Here is a 25,883-nt window from a genome sequence, read left to right as displayed (position 1 = left end):
TACCTGGCCTGCTACCTTCAGGATCTATGGACCAGCACTCCAAGGTCCCTTTGTTCCTCTACACTTTTCAGTGTCGTTGTTAGACCTCCCCAAATGCATTACCTCTCACTTATTTGGATTGAATGCCATTTGCCACTGTTCTGCCCACCTGACCAGTATATTGATATCTTCCTGCAGTCCGCAGCTTTCTGCTTCATTATCAACCACACAGCCTATTTTAGTGTCATCTGCAAACTTCCTAATCATACGCCCAACAATGAAGTCCAAGTCATTAATATATACCACTAAAAGCAAGGGACCCAGTACTGAGCCCTGCAGAACCTCACTGGATAAAGCCTTCCAGTCACAAAAACACCCATCAACCATTATGCTTTGTTTCCTGCCTCCAAGCCAATTTTGGATCCAACTTGCCACTTTGCCCTGGATCCCATGGGCTATTACTTTTGTGATCAGTCTGCCATGTGGGACCTTATCAAAAGCTTTGCTAAAATCCATATACACTACATCGTACGCACTGCCCTCAACAACCCTCCTGGTTACTTCCTCAAAAAATACAGTCAAGTTAGTCAGACACGACCTTCCCTTAATAAATCGATGCTGACTGTCCTTGATCAATCCCTATCTTTCCAAATGAAGATTTATCCTGTCCCTCAGGTTTTTTTCCAATAATTTTCCCACCACCGAGGTTAGGCTGACTGGCCTGTAATTACTTGGTCTATCCCTTTCTCCCTTTTTAAACAAAGGTACAACATTAGCAGTCTTCCAGTCCTCTGGCACTGCACCTGCAGCCAGAGAGGATTGGAAAATGATGGTCAGAGCCACTGCTATTTCCTCTTTTGCTTCTCTTAACAGCCTGGGATACATTTCAAAGCTGCTAAGCCCCTTGATACTTCCCCTCTCACTATATTTATCTCGTCTAATATTTCACAATCCTCCTCCCTCATTGCAAAGTCTGCATCACCCCGCTCTTTTGTGAAAACTGATGCAAAGTATTCATTAAGAATCCTACCCATGTCTTCTGCCTCCACATTTGGGCACAGATGTAGGTAAAAGGACAGATCTGGTCAGAGGCAAAGGCTGGGAAGGAAAATAAAGCAAGTGGTGGTATGCATAGTGTCACCTATTTTTAGGGGGACAGAATAAGTATTTAAACCTTGAAGCTTAAAAGTGACACCCGAATGTCATGGAAGTCGCGTGACTATCAAGTTTGACCCAAACCAGGAAGATTCAAAAGTTTTAATATCTGTACATATAGATTTGACATTCTTAGGTTCCCATTGCTGCTTCTGTGGTCATAGAATATGGCCAGTTGAGTATGTGGGGCGAGGAGTTACCAAGTGTGCATATTATGAAATTCTTTGAGGGATAGTGTGTCTAGTTGATCGCCCGTGAAAATTATGAAATATCTTTTGCATGTAAAAGTTGGTATTCTAATGGAATATTAATACCATACTATAATTTGTAATTTTAAAGTGAGTCCTACCATGGTGCCAATCCAATAATATTGAATTTGACCACCTGAAGGCTTATGATGGGAACTCTGCTTAAGCAGCCCCAGAGAGAGGATTTTTTCCAGTGGCTCATCACTATAAGGAGGCATGCGGGGCACGTTCCTTTATTAGCTAAGGCTTCGCATACAAGGTTATTCTGAAACTGTAGTTGGGCCAAAGCTAGAGTACTGCATACAGTTCTGGGCACCACATTACAGGAAAGATATGATTGCACTAGAGAGGGTACAGAGGAGATTTACGAGGATGTTGCCAGGACTCGAGAATTTTAGCTGTGAGGAGCGATTGGATATGCTGGGGTTGTTTTCTTTGGAACAGAGGAGGCTGAAGGGAGACTTAATTGAGGTGTATAACATTGAGGGACCTAGATAGAGTGGATAGGAAGAAGCTAATTCCCTTGGCAGATAAATCAATAACCAGCAGGCATAGATTTAAAGCAATTGGTAGAAGGATTAGAGGGGAGTTGAGAATTTTTTTCACCCAGAGGGTGTTGGTGGTTTGGAACTCACTGCCTGAAAGGGTGATAGAGGCAGAAACCCTCCTTGTATTTAAAAAGTAATTGGATATGCACGTGAAGTTCCGTAAACTGCAAGGCTATGAGCCAAGAGCTGGAAAGTGGAATTGGGTTGGATAGCTCTTTCAACTGGCACAGACACGATGGGCAGAATGGCCGCCTTCTATGCCATTAATTTCTATGATTCTTTTCAAATCTATATATGATTTGGTATGTATTTGGCTGCATTGGAGGGAGCAGCGTGTGGCGGCCCGGGCCCAGAAATCGGCACGGTCCCGGCCTGCAGGCCGGGTCATCAGAGGGAGCAGCGTGCGGCGGCATACCACTGCAGGAGGGCGCCGTCTGCGAAGTCAGGTCACCGATTGCAGTGCGGGAAGGCACAGCAGGAGGGGCGAAGGAGCGGCAAGAGTTTGTAGAAGGAAGTGACCGAGGCCCAGGAGAGGTGCGAGTCTGGGCTCAGAAGAGGCGAGGGCCCAGGGGCAGCACGGGCCAGCCCACACTGCGATATGTGTGCGCGCTCGGTCCGTGCAGCAGAGCTGGTCTCCAGTCGTCTAGGGTAATCCTTGCCACTGAACCAAGACCTAGCTCTGTCAAGCCCGTGTGGTGGCTGGTATGCAACAGCCACCACACGTTAAAAAAAATCCAAGCACAGGCATCTTCCACCCTCCGAGATGTAGTTCGGGATCTGGAATATTAGGTCCTTCATTGAAACACCTGTGAACTCATCCCTTTTTGATGTGGAAGCAAGTCATCCTCACTTCGAGGGACTGCCTATGATGATGCCTATGGTGCTTCATCAATGGTCCTATTTGACTTATAATTTTGTGCAAGTATTGTGAACCCCTGGCTAGAGAGGATTGTCGAATGGAATCGTAGTAAGATTTGGATCAGAATATGGCCCTATTAATAGATTTTAAAAACTAACATTGAGTCTTATTTTTGGTTATGAAATATTCCCACTTCCTATGTGGTGCTTTGAAGTCAGCATGATATTGCTTTGTTCCTGCTCCTCTCCTTCGTTTCTTGCATTATCGACTACTTTTTTGAAAGTAATGAGTCATGATGATGAGATGACACTTGGGCAGCGTTTTGGCAAAGCCATCAAAATAGTGGGATATCAATTTATAGTTGTGATGTTCCACATAAGATCTTGATCTTGATCTTGGCCTGCTTTTCAAGCTTGGAAAGTTAAGGAACAATTCAAAGATTCCCTCATGCACCTGCAAAACTACTAGTTAGAGAACAGTGTAGACAGGGAGCAGTGTTACCTGGCTAGAACGAAACCCTTCTACTCAGTCTTGGCCAGGGAATATGCGGTGCAAAGATTGTAAAAGAATTAAAAAGCTAAGGAGAAATTTTTAAGTTTTCATTTGTGCAAAGGAAGAATGAGAGATGTGTGACAATGTTGAACTTCACCTCTGCTAGCTGATTGTTTTTTCCAATTATGTTTTTCAGGCTAACCAACACGAATATTATTCACAAAACTCCAGAATGGATCTTAATTGCAGTCGTGCTGCTTTCAGTGTAAGTACTGATAACTTTATTTTTGTTCAGAGATTAAAGCAAGGGGCTCTTGAAAAGAGCAAAAGAGATTGGGTAAATCAAGAGGAAGTGCTTAGTAGAGTCCATGCTTGAGTTTTAAAAACGTGAAGACTATATGAGTAAGGAGATTGAAGGAGGTAAATGAGTTTTGAGGTCCTGGAAAAGACTGAGTTAAGACCAAAGACTGCAATGAGTCTTGATTTCAACACAGTGGGGATTTAGAAGGAACAGCATGTGGAATAGTGCATTTAGAAAGATGTGTTCATGTAGAAGTATGTAAATAAACAAAGAACCTCTATCGTAGAACAGTTTTACAACATTTATATATTTTACTATATGATGAATTACTAGACTTTGTCCCCCTCCTCAAGTTTGCTCCTCTTATCCCCTCCTCTGCTGAAAGCTTGTACCTATCCTATGATGCAGTTATACAGGGCCCAAGTTTCCACGCAATAAAAAACGGGCGCCCCTCCGAGCTGGGCGCCCGTTTATCGCGCCTAAAACGGCGCCGGAAAAAAAACGCGCGATTTTGGAGCGCTTTGCAGCTCCTTGTCTGTTTGGCGTGGCACCCAGGGGGGCGGAGCCTACACTCGCGCCGATTTTGTAAGTGGGAGGGGGCGAGTACCATTTAAATTAGTTTTTTTCCTGCCGGCAACGCTGCGTGTGCGCGTTGGAGCGTTCGCGCACGCGCAGTGTGAAGGAAACATTGGCACTCGGCCATTTTTGTAGTTCTTTGTAGCTGTTTAATTTTTGAACATTTTTTTATAAAAGCGCATTGCCATCAGCACTGAGGCTTCTTGCAGCCTTCTCACTGTCTCCTTCCCCACCCCCCGCGGGAACGAACGGCTGTCTCCTCCTCCCCCCCCCCCCCCTGCTCCGTGGGAACGAACGGCTGTTTCCTTCCCCACCCCCCGCGGGAATGAACGGCTGTCTCCTCCTCCTCACCCCCCCCCCCCCGCTCCGTGGGAATGAATGGCTGTCTCCTCCTCTCTTTTTTCCCCCCCCTCCCGCTCCACGGGAACGAACGGCTGTTTCCTTCCCCACCCCCCGCGGGAATGAACGGCTGTCTCCTCCTCCTCACCCCCCCCCCCCTGCTCCGTGGGAATGAACGGCTGTCTCCTCCTCCTCACCCCCCCCCCCGCTCCGTGGGAATGAACGGCTGTCTCCTCCTCCTCACCCCCCCCCCCCCTGCTCCGTGGGAATGAATGGCTGTCTCCTCCTCCTCACCCCCCCCCCCGCTCCGTGGGAATGAATGGCTGTCTCCTCCTCTCTTTTCCCGCTCCACGGGAACGAACGGCTGTTTCCTTCCCCCCACCCGCGGGAACGAACGGGTGCCTCAACTTGTGAGGCTGACTGCAGCATTCTCCCTGGCTGAAGCACTTTCACACAGGTAGGAAGATGGTTTATTTAATCTTTTCTTTGCTTATAAATGTTTATTCAGGTTGGATTTATTTGTATAATATTTGTAGAAGTATAAATAAGGATTTATTGTAGAATTTAATGACTTCCCTTCCCCTCCCCCCTCGCCCCCACCTCGTTCTGGACGCCTAATTTGTAACCTGCGCCTGATTTTTTAATGTGTAGAACAGGTTTTTTCAGTTCTACAAAAAATCTTCACTTGCTCCATTCTAAGTTAGTTTGGAGTACGTTTTCACTGTGGAAACTTTGAAATCAGGCGTCAGTGGCCGGACGCGCCCCCTTTCCAAAGTAGAACTGTTCTACCTGACTAGAACTGCAGAAAAAAAAATGTGGAGAATTGCGATTTCTAAGATAGTCCGTTCTCCACCAGTTGCTCCTAAAAATCAGGCGCAAATCATGTGGAAATTTGGGCCCATAGTGTTAGCATTAAGTGCCATCAGACTATTTGATCATGGGCACTGCAGCCAAGCCGGACCCTGTCCTCAATTGACATTGCCCCACACGTGCATATTTCGGCAAAGACCACTGATTTGTTCATGATTGCAAGGCATAGGAAAAGTTGTAATCCCTTATCTCTTTTTTGCACCGTTCAAGAGTCCAGATGATGTAGATGTGCTGTTATAATAGTGCAAGTCTCCAGGAAAACCTGGGGCAAGACTCGGTGAACAACAGTCCTGCCCAGGAGGACTTGCATTTCCTCCAATCTGCCAGCATTCTAGGGGCCACGTGTTGCACACAAGGTCTAAAAAATGTTCTTCACAATGCCAACAGCAGTAATGCTTGTGCGTTGTTAAATTTGATACACTGGGGGGGACTGTTAAGCCCCCTCGAGATGGGTGAGACAGGGTCGAGGGGTTGGGGTAAATTGGTAAAAATATGAAACCCAATCCCAAACCTGCAGTGAATGTGCCTACTTCCGGTTTAACGCAGCAGGTTTGGGGTCAGCCCAAGTAACCCACTCTGGAGAAGCGGGCCAGTAATAATATGCTAATGAGGCTGTATTCCTCAGATCTCGGCAGCCATTTAAATTTAACAGCGCGGGCTATGTTTCCTAGGTCTCGGGGAAACCCGACAGCTAAAGGGAGGAGGGAGCCAGATTCAGCAGATAAGTGCTTTTTCAGAACCGATTGTGGGCCCAGAGGACCAGGAGTGCTTCCCTCTGGCCCCTCAAGCGATCCAATCTCTCCCCCTACCCCATGGGCATCTGATTTTCCCCCCCGCCCCCAGGCTTGGCAGTCATTCTATTGTTTTGTAGAATGTTTAATTTAATCTTGCATCGTAGTTTTGGAAATGTAGAGGCAGCGCAGCAATTCACTTTTCTGCTGCAGCAAATCTAATTTGATATGTACAGATACAAAAATAATGCTTCTTTGCAGAATAAAAACTTCCTCTCTTGGACTGCTACAGATAAGAACAGAAGAATATAAGAAATAGGAGCAGGAGTAGGCCATTTGACCCCTCGAGCCTGCTCCGCCATTCAATAAGATCATGGCTGATCTGATCATGGACTCAGCTCCACTTCCCTGCCCGCTCTCCATAACCCTTTATTCCCTTATCGCTCAAAAATCTGTCTATCTCCACCTTAAATATATTCAATGACCCAGGTTCCACAGCTCTCTGGGGCAGAGCATTTCATGGATTTGCAACCCTCCTGAGAGAAGAAATTTCTCCTCCTCTGTTTTAAATAGGTGGCCCCTTATTCTAAGACTATGTCCCCTAGTTTTAGTTTCCTCTCTGCATCCATATAATTCTGTCAACAAATTCAGTTTTCTAATGTATTCTCACTTGAGAGTGAATTGTTTAAATCTTTTAAGTTTGTTGACATTTTGTTGTTGATTGATTAATGTAGTGACCAGTTGAAATTATAACTAGGATAAATCCAAATCCAGTGCAGAAAGGCTGAATTGAAGTGGAATAAGTTTCAACGCCAGATTTTTAGCTTTGAGCTGGAGCTGAACAATCTTAGTCTTCAGGTTTGAGACTCATTACAGCTCAACATTTAAGCATTACCTACATTTTAAGTGTGTTATAAGAGAGATTGACAAATCGCCTATAATGAATATTTTGTTCTGCTTAATCAGATAACAGTGTGTCTGACCAATTTAATTTTACATTTTTAGGTGTTTACTTCTAATGAAGGGCTCAATCTCTTGTTCATGTTATCTAGCCTCACACATCATTTCCCTATTTATGAATAGCACATTTAAATACATAAATCTGCATTGCTTTGCAGTACCTTTTAAACCATTCTAATGTTAACAATTTGTGTAGAATGTATTGGAGTAATTGAATTCTTAACCATTTGTTATACTCCATTTATTCCATAATAATATTGTCCCTTTTTTTGACAACCGCCACATACCTTTCAAGAATGTGAAATTTTTAACCATAATGCAGTTACATGTTCTAAGGAATGTATGTTGCCGGTGTTGCATTATGATTGCACTCAACTTAAAGTTCCAGCTTTTTTTCTACATGCCATAACAGCAGTTTGTAATCTCATGGCGATGGGACTGATTATGAAGCCCTCCTAGTTCAGGAATAAAATTAAAATGAAATAATGAGCCGGATCGTGTTAATGATGCACACCATTATTAATGCAAAAATTGGCCGGCAAATTCCGTGGATTCAGCGATACAGCGTGAGTTGCAAATCTCTTTTAATTTGCTGGTCGATTTATGCCACTCTGCCATTTGCTTCGCACAAATGGCATCTCGCCCGTAGCCTCCCCGTTATTTTTAAGAACTTTGTAAATTAATTGTTCATTAAACTAGCCGCAGAAAGTGAAGTCTGATAATTAAGATCGTAAGCACTCTTAAAGATAATTGTTAAGGCAATACCAATCAACCTCTCTAGCCCAGAAAGGGAACAGTTGAAACCATGGTGTCTCATTCCTTCAGGTAGTGAATTGTTCTTCCAAGAGATTTAAAAAATTAACATTTTTCAATTTTAAAATGTTTTTCTTTCCCTTGCTGTATTTTTCTCTCTCAATCCAATATTTCTTTCCCTCTCTTTATTTCTCTAGCAGAGAGTGATTTGTGGTCCACAATATAATTCAAATGTTGCTAGTGGCATTTGACTCTCATTCACCTACATTCTCCATTGTTCCTGTTTCTTTTTCAATCCTTAAATCACATTGGTTAAGGACATACACTGTTGGTTCCTCCATTCAGCAAAGTCCCAGCTGGCCCGTGCTCTCACCACACAGCTAACGGCGTACGCCGTGAAATGCCCTGTACCAGGAACACTGGCCCAAATTATGCACATTTTACTTGGACTGGTCAGACCACATGGACTACGGTGTTTTGTTTTGGTCACTGCGTCATATAAAAATACATGTAACAGAGCTCCATTCCCACAAGGGGGATAGGTAGGACAACTAAAGTCAGAGCTCCCTGGATGACAAAATGACAGAGAATATGATGAAACGTGTATGACAGATGTCAGGTTGCAAATACATCTGAGAATCAGGCTATATATAGAAAAGTCAGAGGAGAAGTGAAAAAGAAAATGAGGGGCAAAGAGAGGGTATGAGAATAGAATGGCAACCAACATATAAGATAATCCAGAAGTCTTTTATAGGCATATAAATAGTAAGAGGAGGGGTGGGGCCGATTATGGACCAAAAAGATCTATGCATGGAGGCAGAGGGTATTGCTGAGGTACTAAATGCTTATCTGTCTTCACCAAGGAAGAGGATGCTGCCATAGACATAGTGAAGGAGGAGATATTGGAGATATTTGATGGGATAAAAATTTTTTTTAAAAAGAGGTATTAGAAAGGCTGGCTGTACTTAAGGTAGATAAATCACCAGGTACGGATGGGATGCATCCAGGGATGCTGAGGGAATTGAGGGCGGAAATCGCGGAGGGTACAGACCATAATGTTCCAATCCTCCATAGATACGGGGGTGGTGCCAGAGGACTGGAGAATTGCAAATGTTACATCATTGTTCAAAAAAGGGTGTAAAGATAAACCCAGCAACTACAGGCCAGTCAGTTTAACCTCTGTAGTGAGGAAGCTTTTAGAAACAGTAATCAGGACAAAATTAACAGTCACTTGGATAGGGATGGATTAATTAAGGAACGCCAGCAAAATTTGTTAAAGGCAAATCGTGTTTAACTAACTTGATCGAGTTTTTTGTTGAGGTAACAACGAGGGTTGATGAGGATAATGCAGTTGACTTAGTGTACGTGGATTTCCAAAAGTCGTTCGACAAAGTGCCACATAATATTTTGTCAGCAAAATTGAAGCCTGTGGAATAAAAGGGACAATGGCAGCCTGGATACGAAATTGGCTAAGTAACAGGAAACCGAGCGTACTGGTAACTGGTTATTTTTTGGATTTGAGGAAGGTATACAGTGGTGATCCCCAGGGGTCGGTTCGGGACCACTGCTTTTCTTGATCTATATTAATGACTTGGACGTGGATGTACAAGGAACAATTTCAAAATTTGCAGAAAGCACAAAACTTGGACATATAGTGAGCAGTGAGGAGGAGGAGAGTGATAGAATTCAGGAAGACATAGACAGGCTGGTGAAATGGGCAGTCACGTGGCAGATGAAATTTAAGGCAGAAAAGTGTGAAGTGATGCATTTTGGTAGAAAGAATGAGAAAAGGACATATAAACCAAATGGTACGATCCTGGGGATATGTGTGCATAAATCATTGAAGGTGGCAGGGCAAGGTGAGAATGCAGTTAAAATGGCTTATGGGATCCTGCGCTTCATAAATAGAGGTATAGAGTACAAAAGTGTGGAAATTATGTATAAAACACTAGTTCGGCCCCGACTGGAGTACTGTGTCTAAATCTGGGCACCACATTTTAGGAAGGATGTGAATGCCTTACAGAAGGTGCAGAAAAGATTTACAAGAATGATTCCAGGAATAAGGGACTTCAGTTACGTGGATAGACTGGAGAAGCTGGGGTGGTTCTCTTTGGAGCAGAGAAGATTGAGAGGAGATTTGATGGAGGTGTTCAAAATCATAAAGTGCCTGGACAGATAGAGAGAAACTGTTTCCATTGGCAGAAGGGTCAAGAACCAGAGGACACGGATTTAAGGTGATTGGCGAAGGAACCAAAGGCGACGAAAGGAAAAAGAATTTTTACACAGCGAGTGGTTAAGATCTGGAATGCATCGCCTGAAAGGGTGATGGAGGCAGACTCAATTTTATCTTTCAAAAGGGAGTTGGATAAGTATCTGAAGGAAAAAAAAATGCAGGGCTACTGGGAAAGTGGGGCTAGCTGCGAATCGGCATGGGCTCGACAGACCGAATGGCTGCCTTCCGTGCTTTTAACATTCTTTGATTCTAGATGGTGCAGAGAGAATTCATGAGACTGAACCCAAGTGTAAGGAGGATGAGCTATGAGGAAAGATTATAGAAGCTCAAATTCTGCAGAAGACAGTTTAAGTGAGCATGAATAACCAGTCACTTTGACTGTTATGACAACAGTTATACTGAATTACCATTTTGAGACACAGCTGGAAAGTACAAAATGCCACCAGCAACATTATGGATCACAAATCACACACTCTGATCGAGGGAACTCTGAGCACCTAAAAATATATGTGTGCAGCTCCACTCCCATGATGTCTATTTTTTAATGTTGAGAGAGCACGGGCGGCATTGGTCTGCTTTTCTCATAGCGTTTCACGTATGCACCTGAAACTGATGCACATTGATGGGGACAGTGGCAGTTTATATGCAGTCTAAGACCACTGTTAATACTTCAACTGTGAAACGATGCTATTTATTGACCATCTAATTAAAGCAAAAATTCTGCATGTGAGATTTTTTTTTTGAAAAAGCAAATTTTAAATTTTACACCTAAATTCTATAGGAAGCATTTAACTTGAAGCTTTTGCCTTTTGGAGACATTACTGGTGGCTGAATGCAGTATCAGAGTAAATAGTTCCTTCGGGGTTGAAGCCATCAAACAGTCCTAGTATGTTTATCCACTTGAATTACAAAATTTTAGAAATCCTATTCCATGCTATTCAGCTACACAGTGCTTCTCTTTAGGCCTGCCAGGTCAGTGGAAATTCTGGAATAGAGAAGTACTTATTAGACATTTGCAGGTCAAAATATGCCACAGGCTAACTTCATAGCATCTTTCAGCATTGCAGTTCCTTTTCCTGATATTGCTTCAGTCTGACATATTGTTGCAGCTTTAGTGTCCCAGGGATGTGTACACCAGCAAGTATTAGTGAAGGCTTCAGTGAGCCTTCCGGTCTGCGTCATAAAGCCAGCTAGTGCTCAAATGATTCATTAAATCAGAACATAGAAAGTAACTTTACTTGAATGCTTTGGTATAAATTTTTAATCAACTGTAAGAACAAATCTTTTGTCATTTTTACTACTTACTCATATGGGTGAACGGCTAATTTGTGAAACAGATCTTATGAATTTTTTAGAAAGTTTCCTGGCATAAATTCAGGGTAACCATTTATTGCAACTTAACAATGGCATTTTAATTTCTACGTATTTTGGTATCAAATGTCTTTACTGTATAGATTTGTAAGACATCAGTTAATAGAACTTTAGTCACATTGGTACTTGTTTTGTGCTGCTGTGATTTCAGCCATGATCAGTTACAAAATAATGTTTATAGATTCACCAAAAAAAACTTCCAAGACTCTAAAATATACAGTTTCTTGTACTTTCCAGTTTTTTTACTGATTTTTATGATACATGTTAACTACTGTGCCTACAAGCTTTAACTCTGAACTTGTCTGTTATCCTGGGTAAAGCCTTTTGAGATGGCAATGTTGTTCCTGTATTCTTAGTTATCTGAATCAGTATAATTTGGATTTCAGAATCCCTTCTGAATTTTCATTCATGTCTAAAATGGGAGAGCAATATATGATGCTAAATGATGCAGATAAACACATCTTTAAATATGGTAGTAGTATAAAATGTATGCTTGATTTTTCAGTTGTTCAGCATTGCTAGGACTCTTGCTATTTATGTATTCTATACCCTGGGTAAAAGCTAATGGAAAGCTTTCAGTGCTTGTGTTGGAAAAATGTCTTGGCTAATTTTTTATCTGAACTGGCTGATGGCACTGACTTGTGGTCAATTTTGCCAACAGAGCTTAGATTTAATCCTCCAAGATTTTCACCTAAAAGCTTGAGCGCGGTTTTGCTGTACTGGGAGTAGAGTGTTAGCTTTGGGACATACCATTTAAACATACTTCAAATGATGTGGATCACAGGACAAAAGCCATCAGTCATTTCAGTTAACTCTGCTGTTCGGAGATATACACAAGAGGCTATGTCCATCTGACATTCACAGCTTCAGAAAAGATTCCTGGAGGGTCTCCATTCCAATATGTTCTTCATTTAGCATAATTGTTTTCTGTATAAGATGCAAGATAACGGTTGAATAGATTAAATAAGAAGGAAGACTTATAAATTGGATTTTAATCTGAAGTAAAAAAAAAAATGAAATATTTATTCTCACCAGACAATTCTTCTTTTTAAAGTAGCCGTTTTCTTTTAGTATATACAGGTGCGATGTCCAAAATCCGGAATTCCAGACACTGGACTGATCCGTGGCGGGGTTGTCCGGAAACCGGAAAATGTTCCGAAATCCGGATTTCCCTGCCTCAGCTGCCCGACCTCCTCCGTCCCCCGACCCAACTTCCCTGGACCGCCGGCCCAACCTCCAGCCGCCCGACCTCCCCCAACCTCCAGCTGCTCGACCTCCTCCGTCCCCTGGCCCAACTTCCCTGGACCGCCGGCCCAACCTCCAGCCGCCCGACCTCCCCCAACCTCCAGCTGCTCGACCGCCTCTCCCGACCTCCAGCTGCCCGCCCTCCCCTGGCCTCGGCCCAGTCGACCTCCCCTGGCCTCGGCCCAGTCGACCCCTCACCCTTCCCCCCCCCCCCCCCACCCTTTCCCCCCCCCCCCCCCCAACGTCGGCTTGACCAACCCCCCTCCGACCTCCAGTGGCTCGACTGATTTTTTTTCCCCCAGTCCCCCTCCCCTTCCTCTCTCTTACCTACCTCCCTCTGCCCAAGCAAAGACGTTCTGAAATATACGGAACGGCCTCAGTCCCGAGTTTTCCAGATTTTGGATATCACACTGTACTAGCAGATCATCTGAAACATTGGCCCAGGTTATCCTGGAATGCAAGATTGGTGGCATACACCGTAAATGTTGCCATCGATCATGCCAATCTCGCCATTGATAACTTATTCCATATAATTCCTGCATTTCTAATTTGAATACACTAGCAGCGGACTTGGCAGTTTGTTGGCAGTAACAATGCCTTCAGGTGTCTAGGCATCAAGCTTATGGCATTACCTCGTTAATCATCTCCGCCCCTCTATCTGTCTCTCCTCCTTTAGATGCTCCTTAAAATCTACCTCTGTTCAAATATCTCCTTGTGTGGCTCGGTGTTAAACTTTGTCTAATAACGCTTTTGTGAAGCACCTCGAGACATTTTTTCCCCAGTGATTTGATGAATACATTCAACACAAAGTATTTCACGTGTGTGTGTGGCGGGGCGGGGGGGGTCGGCGGCAGCAGCGATGTGCCAGGGACAGGGTTTAGCTGCTAAAAATAGCAACAGGAATCTCCAAAAGCATTTTCATCTTCACAAGTAATTGAGACAAAAAAAATCTTGCGCCGAGAATTTCCTACTTACTGCCCGGTTTCTGGAAGTATTGGCCATTGTGGGTGGTAATCAGGTGAGCAAGAAATTCCTTACCTGAGTTACGCCGGTGGTTTCGAAGTACCGCTGGGGAGTGGACTGCCGGAGTACACCATCCTGAGATTGGAGATTGCCCTGGCGCGATATTTGGCTGAGCAGTGACCCGTAGGTGGGTATAAAAAAAAACGCCCACGAGGATCAGCGGAGCTGGGCTGTGTAGGTGAGTACCTACACAGAAAGAAAAAGACTAGTGATTATTTTTTTTATTAATTATTTTTAAAATCTATTGTGGTGATTTAGTTTAAAAGTGTCTTGGGAATTTAAAAAAAAAATTTTTTTTCATGTTTTTTGAAAAATTATTTTTATTTTTCTGCTGTTGGGCCCAACCTGCAACCTCGGGGTGAATTTTTATTGATTTAATTTATCGGCCATTTTGTTTAGGAACCACTCAATCGACCCTAAATTGCATTTTTTCGCCCAGAATGGGGGTGCAAGGCTGATATTTTTCGCTCGGTGGATTTCTTGATTTTTTGGGGGGGAAGTTTTCGCCGGCAATAATCTTCTCAGTCAGAGCGGTCTTTTGGGTAGCAATCAGGCGCTGGCGGGCTGATAGGAAATTGTAGCCCTTGGACTGGAGCAAATTGAGCTCCAATTAATTCCAGACCTTTTCTAATGTTGAGCAAAAATGAAGCAAATTTTATTAGATTAACAGGTCCATAATATGAACTAAATAGTACAATTTTAAAGGGGTGCAGGAACAGAGAGACCTGAGGGTTCGCATACACAAATCTTTGGTAGTAGGACATATTGATTAAAGCTGTTTTTTTTTTAAAAAGCATAAAACTAACATTTCATACAGATACAGCTGGAGCCAATGTCATCTCTGCATTGGTAGACATGCCTTCAGGTGCCTAGGCATCAAGCTATGACATTACCTCCCTAATCATCTCTGTCCCTTTACCCCTCCTCCTTTTAGAAATTCCTTAAAATCTACCTCTGTTCAAATATCTCCTTATGTGGCTTGGTGTCAAATTTTGTCTGATAACGCTTCTGTGAAGCACCTCGAGACATTTTAGTATGATAAAGGTGCTATATAAATGCAAGTTACTATGTCGCCAGAGGTTGATTTTGTCATTTGGAGCAATTTATTAAAGCATCAATTGTGATTTTAAAATCTAGTTAAATACGGAACTACCTTAATTGAATTTTTAAACTCTTCCATTCAAGTAATTTAGGGTGAAGAAGAAGGAAGAGCAGGATAGCTTCCCCACCCTCCCCCCTCCCCAGGCCAATATTTATCCCTCAACCGACATCACTAAAAAAAACATTTTCTGGTCATTATGTCATTGCTGTTTTTGGAACCTTGCTGTGTGCAAATTGGCAGCGCTTTTCCTACATTACAACAGTGACTGCACTTCAGTTGGCTGTCAAGTGCTTTGGGACGTTCTGAGGTCGTGAAAGCCTTTCTTTTGTCAACGAAAAGATTACCTAAATACAAGAGCTGGCCAGATGTTTGTACTTTTACTAGACGGCGAATATGTAGTGTAATTATCCTGAGAACAGAATTATATCTAATTCCATGAGCCCAATAAAATGTTTTAAATTAACATGCTCTTTTGACTTCTTAGTAGTTTGGGATTTTATTGTCGTGTTACTGGACCAATTGCTCTTGAGTTGCTTGGTAAATTACACGGGGTCATGAGCGGCCAACGACACTTGCGTTTGTTAGACTTACACTTGCCCATAGACTTTCTATGATGTTTTGCATACAAATTGCTATTAGCAGGGCATCCAGTGCCCTCTAAATGGTATTTGGGACCTGTGAACAGGACAAGAAACTGTGTGTCTCCTTAACCAATCAGATTGAAGAACCGTCAATGTGCAGAGCAGTGTCTGAACCAGGAAGTATAAGTTAGAATAGTAAATTCAATCAAATCGGCTACAGAAAGCAAAATAGAGGAAAAAAGATTGGACTGAGAGATAAAAAGAAAAAGTTTTTTTTTAAGTTTTTAAATTTACAACAATAAATAAAGGCTGAAGGAAACATAGAAACATAGAAAATAGGTGCAGGAGTAGGCCATTCGGCCCTTCGAGCCTGCACCGCCATTCAATAAGATCATGGCTGATCATTCCCTCAGTACCCCTTTCCTGCTTTCTCTCCATACCCCATGATCCCCTTAGCCGTAAGGGCCATATCTCACTCCCTCTTGAATATATCCAATGAACTGGCATCAACAACAACTCTGCGGTAGGGAATTCCACAGGTTAACAACTCTGAGTGAAGAAGTTTCTCCTCATCTCAGTCCTAAATGGCCAATCCTTATCCTAAGACTATGTCCCCTGGTTCTGGACCTCCCCAACATCAGAAACATTCTTCCCGCATCTAACCTGTCCAGTCCCGTCAAGTTCTTATACGTTTCTATGAGATCCCCTCTCGTCCTTCTAAACTCCAGTGAATAAAGGCCCAGTTGATCCAGTCTCTCCTCATATGACAGTCCAGCCATCCCTGGAATTAATCTGGTGAACCTTCGCTGCACTCCCTCAATAGCAAGAACGTCCTTCCTCAGATTAGGAGACCAAAACTGAATACCATATTCCAGGTCAGGCCTCACCAAGGCCCTGTACAACTGCAGTAAGACTTCCCTGCTCCTATACTCAATCCCCTAGCTATGAAGGCCAACATACCATTTGCCTTCTTTACCACCTGTTCCACCTGCATGCCAACCTTCAGTGACTGATGAACCATGACACCCAGGTCTCGTTGCACCTCCCCTTTTCCTAATCTGCCGCCATTCAGATAATCTGCCTTCGTGTTTTTGCCCCCAAAATGGATAACCTCACATTTATCCACATTATACTGCATCTGCCATGCATTTGCTCACTCACCTAACCTGTCCAAGTCACCCTGCAGCCTCTTAGCGTCCCCCTCGCAGCTCACACTGCCACCCAGTTTAGTGTCATCTGCAAACTTGGAGATATTACACTCGATTCCTTCATCCAAATCATTAATGTATATTGTAAAGAGCTGGGGTCCCAGCACTGGGCCCTGCGGCACTCCACTAGTCACTGCCTGCCATTCTGAAAAGGACCCGTTTATCCCGACTCTCTGCTTCCTGTCGCCAACCAGTTCTCTATCCACGTCAATACATTACCCCCAATACCATGTGCTTTGACTTTGCACACCAATCACTTGTGCGGGACCTTGTCAAAAGCCTTTTGAAAGTCCAAATACACCACATCCACTGGTTCTCACTTGTCCACTCTGCTAGTTACATCCTCAAAAAATTCCAGAAGATTCGTCAAGCATGATTTCCCTTTCATAAATCCATGCTGACTTGGACCGATCCTGTCACTGATTTCCAAATGCACTGCTATTTCATCCTTAATGATTGATTCCAATGTTTCCCCCACGACTGATATCAGGCTAATTACCTGTTTTCTCTCTCCCTCCTTTTTTAAAAGTGTGGTTACATTAGCTACCCTCCAGTCCATAGGAACTGATCCAGAGTCGATAGACTGTTGGAAAATGATCACCAATGCATCCACTATTTCTAGGGCCACTTTCTTAAGTACTCTGGGATGCAGACTATCAGGTCCCGGGGATTTATCAGCCTTCAATTCCATCAATTTCCCTAACACAATTTCCTGCCTAATAAGGATATCCCTCAGTTCCTCCTTCTCACTAGACCCACTGTCCCCGAGTACATTCGGAAGGTTATTCTTGTCTTCCTTCGTGAAGACAGAACCGAAGTATTTGTTCAATTGGTCTGCCATTTCTTTGTTCCCCATTATAAATTCATCTGAATCTGACTGCAAGGGCCCTACATTTGTTTTCACTAATCTTTTTCTCTTCACACATTTATAGAAGCTTTTGCAGTCAGTTTTTATGTTCCCTGCAAGCTTCCTCTCGTACTCTATTTCCCCCCTCTTAATTAACACCTTAGTCCTCCTGTTGAAATCTAAATTTCTCCCAGTCCTCAGGTTTGTTACTTTTTCTAGCCAATTTATATGCCTCTTCCTTGGTTTTAACAGTATCCTTAATTTCTCGTTAGCTACGGTTGAGCCACCTTTCCCGTTTTATTTTTACTCCAGACAGGGATGTACAATTGCTGAAGTTCATCCATGTGATCTTTAAATGTTTGCCATTGCCTATCCACCGTCAACCCTTTAAGTATCATTTGGCAGTCTATTCTAGCCAATTCACACCTCATACCGTCGAAGTTACCTTTCCTTAAGTTCAGGACCCTAGTTTCTGAATTAACTGTGTCACTCTCCATCTTAATAAAGAATTCTACCATACTATGGTCACTCTTCCCCAAGGGACCTCGCACAACAAGATTGCTAATTAGTCCTTTCTCATTACACAGTCTAGGATGGCCAGCTCTCTAGTTGGTTCCTCGACATATTGATCTTTAGAAAACCATCCCTAATACACTCCAGGAATTCCTCCTCCACCGCATTACTACCAGTTTGGTTAGCCCAATCAATATGTAGATTAAAGTCGCCCATGATAACTGCTGTACCTTTATTGCAAGCATCCCTTATTTCTTGTTTGATGCTGTCCCCAACCTCATTACTACTGTTTGGTGGTCTGTACACAACTCCACATTTGTAAGGAATGAGACTGCACACTTGTTTTAAAAAAAAAAATACTTCCCAGTAGCAGCAAGGTTGTTTTACAGTAATTGAGATTTATCATGCCGTTAAAATGTTACTTAGACTGGAATGGACATGCCCTAACTTTTTGTGGCAAGTTTAGGTCCATATGTATGATAGTACAGGAACTGTAAGCCACTCAGTACATTAGAATGAGGAGCCAGACTGCGAAATGCCGTTTTCGCGCAGCTTGCGGAGGAGCAACTCGTCTTTGACAGCAACTTACAGATTTTCATGTTTATCTGCACTCGTGGTGTTGTCCAATTTGTGCATAAATAATGGTGAGCGCTGATAGTTTCACCTTTAACATCATAGTAAAATCTGGTCCATTATTATTGTTTCGACATTTTTATTGGAGGTCTTCTGCTACCAGACTGATTCCCGGGATGGCGGAACTGACCTATCAAGAAAGACTGGATCAACTGGGCTTGTATTCACTGGAATTCAGAAGAATGAGAGGGGACAGGAAGAATGTTCCCAATGTTGGGGAAGTCCAGAACCAGGGGTCACAGTCTAAGGATAAGGGGAAAGCCATTTAGGACCGAGATGAGGAGAAACTTCTTCACCCAGAGAGTGGTGAACCTGTGGAATTCTCTACCACAGAAAGTTGTTGAGGCCAATTCACTAAATATATTCAAAAAGGAGTTAGATGTAGTCTTTACTACTAGGGGGAATCAAGGGGTATGGCGAGAAAGCAGGAATGGGGTACTGAAGTTGCATGTTCAGCCATGAACTCATTGAATGGCGGTACAGGCTCGAAGGGCCGAATGGCCTACTCCACCTATTTTCTATGTTTCTGAAGATGGCAGTGTGAATAGTAAATGGTGAACCTGATATTTGTGTTAAATTTAAGTGAAAGTATTGTCATGAAATGTACTGCTTAATATGTAAATTAGAGGTGATTCTTGCAAGCCTGTTTGATCTCTGAGCTATAATTTATTTAGTAACCTTCTGTCATGAGGAATATTTGATAAATGTCAACATTTAATTGCAGTGCCAGTCACATCTGTAGATGGCATTATGGTTGATTCTCATTATAAATCTGTCAAAAATGACTTCAGATGGTTCTTGCAAAGTTGAAAGGGAGAGCATTATTTTTTCAATCTACCTGCACTCCATCACACTGACCACTTGATGGCTCTGCAAAAGCAGCATAAGGATTAAAACACAAAAATATAAATCATATTGTTCCTCTACAAAACATGCCAGATTTGATGTGTTACCTCTCTTTTATAGCCAGTCCAAAATAGCTTCCTACTCTGATTTGAAAACTGTATTCAATCGTTCTACATGAACTGGCTTGAACTTTTTCTGATGCGAAGCTCCAAGCAAGGACTACAACCTGCCCAAGTGCAACCCCCATCTTGATGCAAAGTCTTTTGGGCAAAATAAGGTTAACAAACTCCTACCCATACATTCCCAATCACAGACTTTTGTATGGCCAAGAAACAAAGCCTCAGCTCTACTGAGGAAAAAAATGAAAGAAACTTAATTTTTATAGCGCCTTTCATGACCTTGGGTTGTCCCCAATAGTATTACAGCCAATGAAGTATTTTTGAAGTGTAGTCACTGTTGTAATGTAGGAAACATGGCAGCTAATTTGCACACAGCAAGCTCCCACCAACAGCAATGTGATGACCAGATAATGTTTTTTTTAGTGAAATTGGTTGCGGGATAAATATTGGTCAAGAAATCCTGGAGAAGTCCCCTACTCTTCTTCAAAATAGTGCCATGGGATCTTTTATGTCCACCTGAGAGTGCACTCGGGCCTTGGATTAACATCTCATCCGCAAGGCGTCACCTCTGACGGTGCAGCACTCCCTCGCTACTGCACTGCAGTGTTGGCCTAAATTTTCTGTTCAGGTCTCTGGATTGGGACTTGAACCCACAACCTCCTGACTCGGAGGCAAGAGTGCAAACGCTGTGCCACAGGTGACACCTGTTGATGAGATGATGAGAGCCACATCAAGATTGTGGAGGAAAGCCAGCTCAGATCCCCTCCCCTCATCACTGACTGCATAATCACAGCCTGACACCTTTTGTTGGGCGAATCGTCTCATTGACTCGTGGTGCTGACTCCATTTAGCCCATTGTGCCGCCTCCCCCCACTTTAATGTGTGAGAAACAGGGCGGCTCACTCGAAGTTAGCAAATTGAACCCTGTGCGTGATAGAAACCCTTGCCCCCGACATTGTAAAATGTGGAACTGCGAATAGATGAGCCCCTCATTTCCATAACAAGATAGCTAAGCCCATAAGGAATGGAAAGCCCAACCCTGCCCACCCCCCCCCCCCCCAGGGAACAATATCCTTGCCCTGAGGAAAGTAAAGCCCACTGTTCATAAAATCTAGGCCTCTAGGAGAGAAGGTCCTTATGACCAGAATGAGATTGGCAATTTGTGAAAGGTCCAAAATGACTGAGCAATGTCGATACAGTATACAATACAAAGCTGCCATAAGTTATTACAAATCGGCGATCACTGGTGTGCGAAATACAATTATCATTTTGGCTCCCCTGATAGCTCAGTAAGTTGATGCACTGTGTTAATACTCTTCTCGCCCTGTACCGTTACATCTGGAGTTTCCCAAAGATCTGTCCTTGGCCCCCTCCTTTACATGCTGCCCATTGGCAACATCATCCACAGACATGGGGTCAGCTTCCACACATGCGCGAATGACATCCAGCACTACCTCCACCATCTCCTGACCTTTCCACTACCTCCAGTGGCTGACTTGTCATGTACAAGAACAAATTAGACTTAAATAAAAATACTTTTATTCCTAAAGGAAAATAATTCACAGGAGAACAGAGACAAGTATTGTGCATTATTAAAGGCAATAAAAGCTGCTATTAGAATAACTAAAAGGTCAGTGGAGAAGATGATGGTGTACAGCTATGGTAAAAGCTCTCTTAGCTATGTCAGGAGTCAGAGGGCTATTAAAGATTGCATAGGGCCATTGAAAGATTTTGAATGGGCTTTTTGGCAGAAACATTTAAATGATTACTTTGCATCAGTCTTCACTCCTTTCGACACTGCTCCATTACCAACAATGAGTTGCATTGTTGACACAAAAATTGTAAATATTAAAATTGCTGAGGATATCATTTTAGATAGAATTAGGAACCTCAAAACATAGAACTACTGGTGGTCTCCAGATGACATCCACCCGAGGATACTGGTGAGGAGGATGCAGAGAGACTTCAAGGGGATATAGACAGGCTAAGTGTGTGCAAGAACATGGAAAATGGAATATAATGTGATTATCCACTTTGGTAAGAAAAATAAAGTATTTTTTAAATGGCAAGAGATTGAGGAATGTTGGTGTTCAGCGAGATCTGGATGTCCTTGTACACGAATCACTGAAAGTTAACATGCAGGTACAGCAAGCAATTAAGAAAGCAAATAGTATGTTGGCCTTTACAAGAGGATTTTAGTATAAGAATAAAGATGTCTTGCTGTAATTATATAGGACCCTGGTGAGACCGTACCTGGAGTATTGTGTACAGTTTTGGTCTCCTTACCTAAGGAAGGATATACTTGCATAGAGGGAGTGCAATGAAGGTTCACCAAACTGATTCCTGGGATGGGGGCTTGTCCTATGAGGAGAGATTGAGTCGACTAGGTCTATATTCTCTAGAGTTTAGAAGAATGAGAGGTGATCTCATTGAAGCATGAAATTCTTACACGGCTTGACAGTGTAGATGCAGGGAGGATGTTTTCCATGGCTGCGCTGTCTACAACCAGGGATCACAGTCTCAGAGTAAGGGGTCAGCCATCTAGGACTGGGATGAGAAATTTCTTCACTCAGAGCATGATGAATCTTTGGAATTCTCTACCCCAGAAGGCTGTGGATGCTCAGTCGTTGAGTATATTCAAGACAGAGATCAATAGATTTTTGAATATTAAGGGAGTCAACGGATATGGGGATAGTGCAGGAAAGTGGAGTTGGGGGAAGATCAGCCATGATTTTATTGAATGATGGGGCAGGCTCAAGGGGCCAAAGAGCCTACTCCTAATTCTTGTGTTTTTAGGGAACATGTACTTTGTGAGCCCTTTTCCCAAATCGTTATCTCACTAGAGTCAAGGATTGTTCCCTTGGACTGGAAGGTTGCTCATGTAGTTTTGATTTTTGAAAAGGATGACTAGTCAATACAAGTGAATTAGATTCACTTCAATCATATCCAAGATACTGGAAGGGATCATAAGAGATGTTCTCGATAATTACCTGAATAAAGGAGTTATCGGAGACACTCAACACAGCTTTTGGGGAAAATAAATTGTCTCTTTAATTTGACAACTTTTTTGAAGAACTTACTAGGTTGGTTGATGAGGGTAGCCCACGAGGTATTGTATTGTTAGATTTTTAGAAGCCTTTGATGAGGTACCATTCAATAGGCTGCTCTAAAAGGTAGAATCTTTGAGAAGTTAGTACGATGGGTTATGAATTGGCTGCATTCCCGTAGGTATGAAGTGATTATTAATGGTTTTGGATCTGCTTTGAGACCAGTTACCAGTGATATTACACAGTGGTCGGTCTTATTTAACCGTTGCTATTGACTGTCTTCATTAATGGATATAAGTGTTGCAGAATGATCTGCAAAAAGATTTGTGCGAGTGTTAAAACTGTGAATGAGAATAAACGACTACAAACACATCTTGATGGAATGGGCCCACATTTGGAATATGGTGTTTAACTTAGAGAAATGCAGTGTTATGTATGTGGGCCTGACCAGCATCAAGTGTAATTGTACACTATAGGGTACAGAACAAAAGTCTCTTGAAAAAGATCTTGGTATAATTCTCAAATCAGGACTCACTGCACAAGCTAGCAACTTGCTCCATATCCTCTACTATCATCTGGGAAAAGACCCTCCTAACATCTAAACTAGCAGTCTTTTTCAAAATTCACAACCAATGCTGTGAAGCATTATCCAAAGCAGATATGGTATTGGGTTGCACTGCTTTGGCGATTCAATGTAAAACAAAACACACAATTTGTCCTTGAATAAGACTTTGATTAAGCCTCACTTGGAATACTGTGTCCAGTATTGGTCCCTTCACATGGTGATAGAACTTTAGAAAATGTTCATAAGGCCACAAGAATGATATCCAGCTTGAAATGCCTGAGTTCCCCAGATAGGCTTAAAAACATGGGTCTATTCACTTTAGAGATGTGTAGACTCCAGTATGATCTGATAGAGCTGTTTAAAATAATGAATGATTAGACTGTGTTCACTGACAGATTCAGTTATTTCAATTAGATAGATGAGGGAGGATTAGGGGTCATGTGTTTAAGTTACACAAGGGCAGGACTAGTTTAGATGTGAGGAGGGTCTTTTCCCAGAGGGGTCTCCTTAAAACCCTCTCCCCTGGCTTCACCATACTTGCCTCCAACAACAAGTGCGAGGAGCTCATGGACTTCTTTGTCTCAAAGATTGAGACCATCCGATCAGCTGTCTCTGCCAGTTCCCTTCCTTCCCCTAGCCCGAGCCCTGAACTCTCATCTCGTTTCTCGCTGATGTCCCCTCTTGACCTCTCCACGCTCATCTTGTCCATAAGACCCACTTCCTGCTCCCTTGAGCCTATTCCCACTAAACTGCTGACCACCCAACTCCTTTTCTGGCTCGCATGTTAGCTGACATTGCTAATGGTTCTCCTCAGGTACTGTCCCCTTCCTTCAAATCTGCCATCATCACACCTCTCCTCAAAAAAAAAAACAACCCTTGATCCCACTGCTTGCAAACTACCGCCCCATCTCCAACCACCCTTTCCTCTCAAGTCCTTGAACATGTTGTTGATTCACAAATCCGTGCCCATCTTTCCTGGAACTCCATGTTTAAATCCCTTCAATTTGGTTTCCGCCCCTGGCACAGTACCAAAATGGCTCTCATCAAAGTCACACAAATGACATCCTTTGTGACTGTGGCAAAGGTAAACTATCCCTCCTTGTCCTCCTCGATCTGTCTGCAGCCTTTGATACAGTTGACCACTCCATCCTCATCCAATGCCTTTCCACCACTGTCAAGTTGGGTGGGACTGCACTCGATTGGTTCCATTCTTATCTATCTAATCGTAGCCAGAAAATCACCTGCAATGGCTTCTCTTCCCACTATTGCATTGTTACCTCTGGTGTCTCCCAAGGATCGATCCATGGCCCGCTTCTATTTCTTATCTATATGTTGCCCCTTGGCGACATCATCCAAAAAAGCAGCATCAGTTTCCATATGTACACTGACGACACCCAGCTCTACCTCACCACCACTTCTCTCGACCCTTCCATGATCTCTAAATTGTCAGACTGCTTGTCTGACATCCAGTACTGGATGAGCAGAAATTTTCTCCAATTCAATATAGGGAAGACCGAAGCCATTGTCTGTGGTCACCGACACAAACTCTGTTCCCTAGCCACTGACTGCATCCCTCTCCTTAGCATCTGTCTGAGGCTGAATCAGACTGTTTGCAACCTAGGTATCATATTTCACCCTGAAATGAGCTTCCGGCCACGCATCCACAGCATAACTAAAACCGCCTATTTCCATCTCCATAACATTGCCCTCTCCGCCCCTGCCTCAGCTCATCTGCTGCTGAAACCCTCATCCATGCCAGTGCTACCTCTAGACTTCACTACTCCCAACGCACTCCTGACTGGCCTCCCACATTCTACCCTACGTAAACCTGAGGTCATCCAAAACTCAGCCATCCGTGTCCTAACTCGCATCAACTCCCGCTCACCCATCATCCCTGTGCTCTTTGATCTACTTTGGCTCCTGGTTAAGCAATGCTTAAGAAAAAGCTAGTGAGAGTTGTATACAGACCACCACACAGTAGTAGTGAGGTTGGGGACAGCATCAAACAAGAAATTAGGGATGCGTGCAATAAAGGTACAGCAGTTATCATGGGCGACTTTAATCTACATATAGATTGGGCTACCCAAACTGGTAGCAATGCGGTGGAGGAGGATTTCCTGGAGTGTATTAGAGATGGTTGTCTAGACCAATATGTCGAGGACTGGCCATCCTCGACTGGGTGATGTGTAATGAGAAAGGACTAATTAGCAATCTTGTTGTGCGAGGCCCCTTGGGGAAGAGTGACCATAATCTAGTAGAATTCTTTATTAAGATGGAGAGTGACAGTTAATTCAGAAATTAGGGATCTGAACTTAAGGAAAGGTAACTTCGATGGTATGAGATGTGAATTGGCTAGATTAGACTGGCGAATGATACTTAAAGGGTTGACGGTGGATAGGCAATGGCAAACATTTAAAGATCACATGGATGAACTTCAAGGAGTTAATGGATGAACTTCTGGAGTAAAAATAAAACGGGGCAGGTGGCTCAACTGTGGCTAACAAGGGAAATTAAGGATAGTGTTAGATCCAAGGAAGAGGCATATAAATTAGCCAGAAAAAGCAGCAAACCTGAGGACTGGGAGAAATTTAGAATTCAGCAGAGGAGGACAAAGGGTCTAATTAGGAGGGGGGGAAATAGAGTATGAGAGGAAGCTTGCTGGGAACATAAAAACTGACTGCAAAAGCTTCAATAAATATGTGAAGAGAAAAACATTAGTGAAGACAAACGTAGGTCCCT

The 25,883-nt window shown here is 43.1% G+C and overlaps 1 protein-coding gene across 1 annotated transcript in view; it reads left to right on the top strand.

Moving 5' to 3' along the window:
• The window catches only part of LOC139268030 (putative RNA polymerase II subunit B1 CTD phosphatase rpap2), a 105,395-nt gene that overhangs the window by 23,899 nt on the left and 55,613 nt on the right, over nt 1–25,883 (top strand). Inside the window, exon 2 of the mRNA XM_070886008.1 lies at nt 3,478–3,546. Within this exon, the coding sequence (XP_070742109.1) occupies nt 3,478–3,546 (69 nt within the window). The remainder of the gene's footprint in view (nt 1–3,477; nt 3,547–25,883) is intronic.

The sequence above is a fragment of the Pristiophorus japonicus genome, chromosome 8 (assembly GCF_044704955.1).
Source record: "Pristiophorus japonicus isolate sPriJap1 chromosome 8, sPriJap1.hap1, whole genome shotgun sequence".
Lineage (NCBI taxonomy): Eukaryota > Metazoa > Chordata > Chondrichthyes > Pristiophoridae > Pristiophorus > Pristiophorus japonicus.
This window is presented reverse-complemented; position numbering and strand designations above follow the sequence as displayed.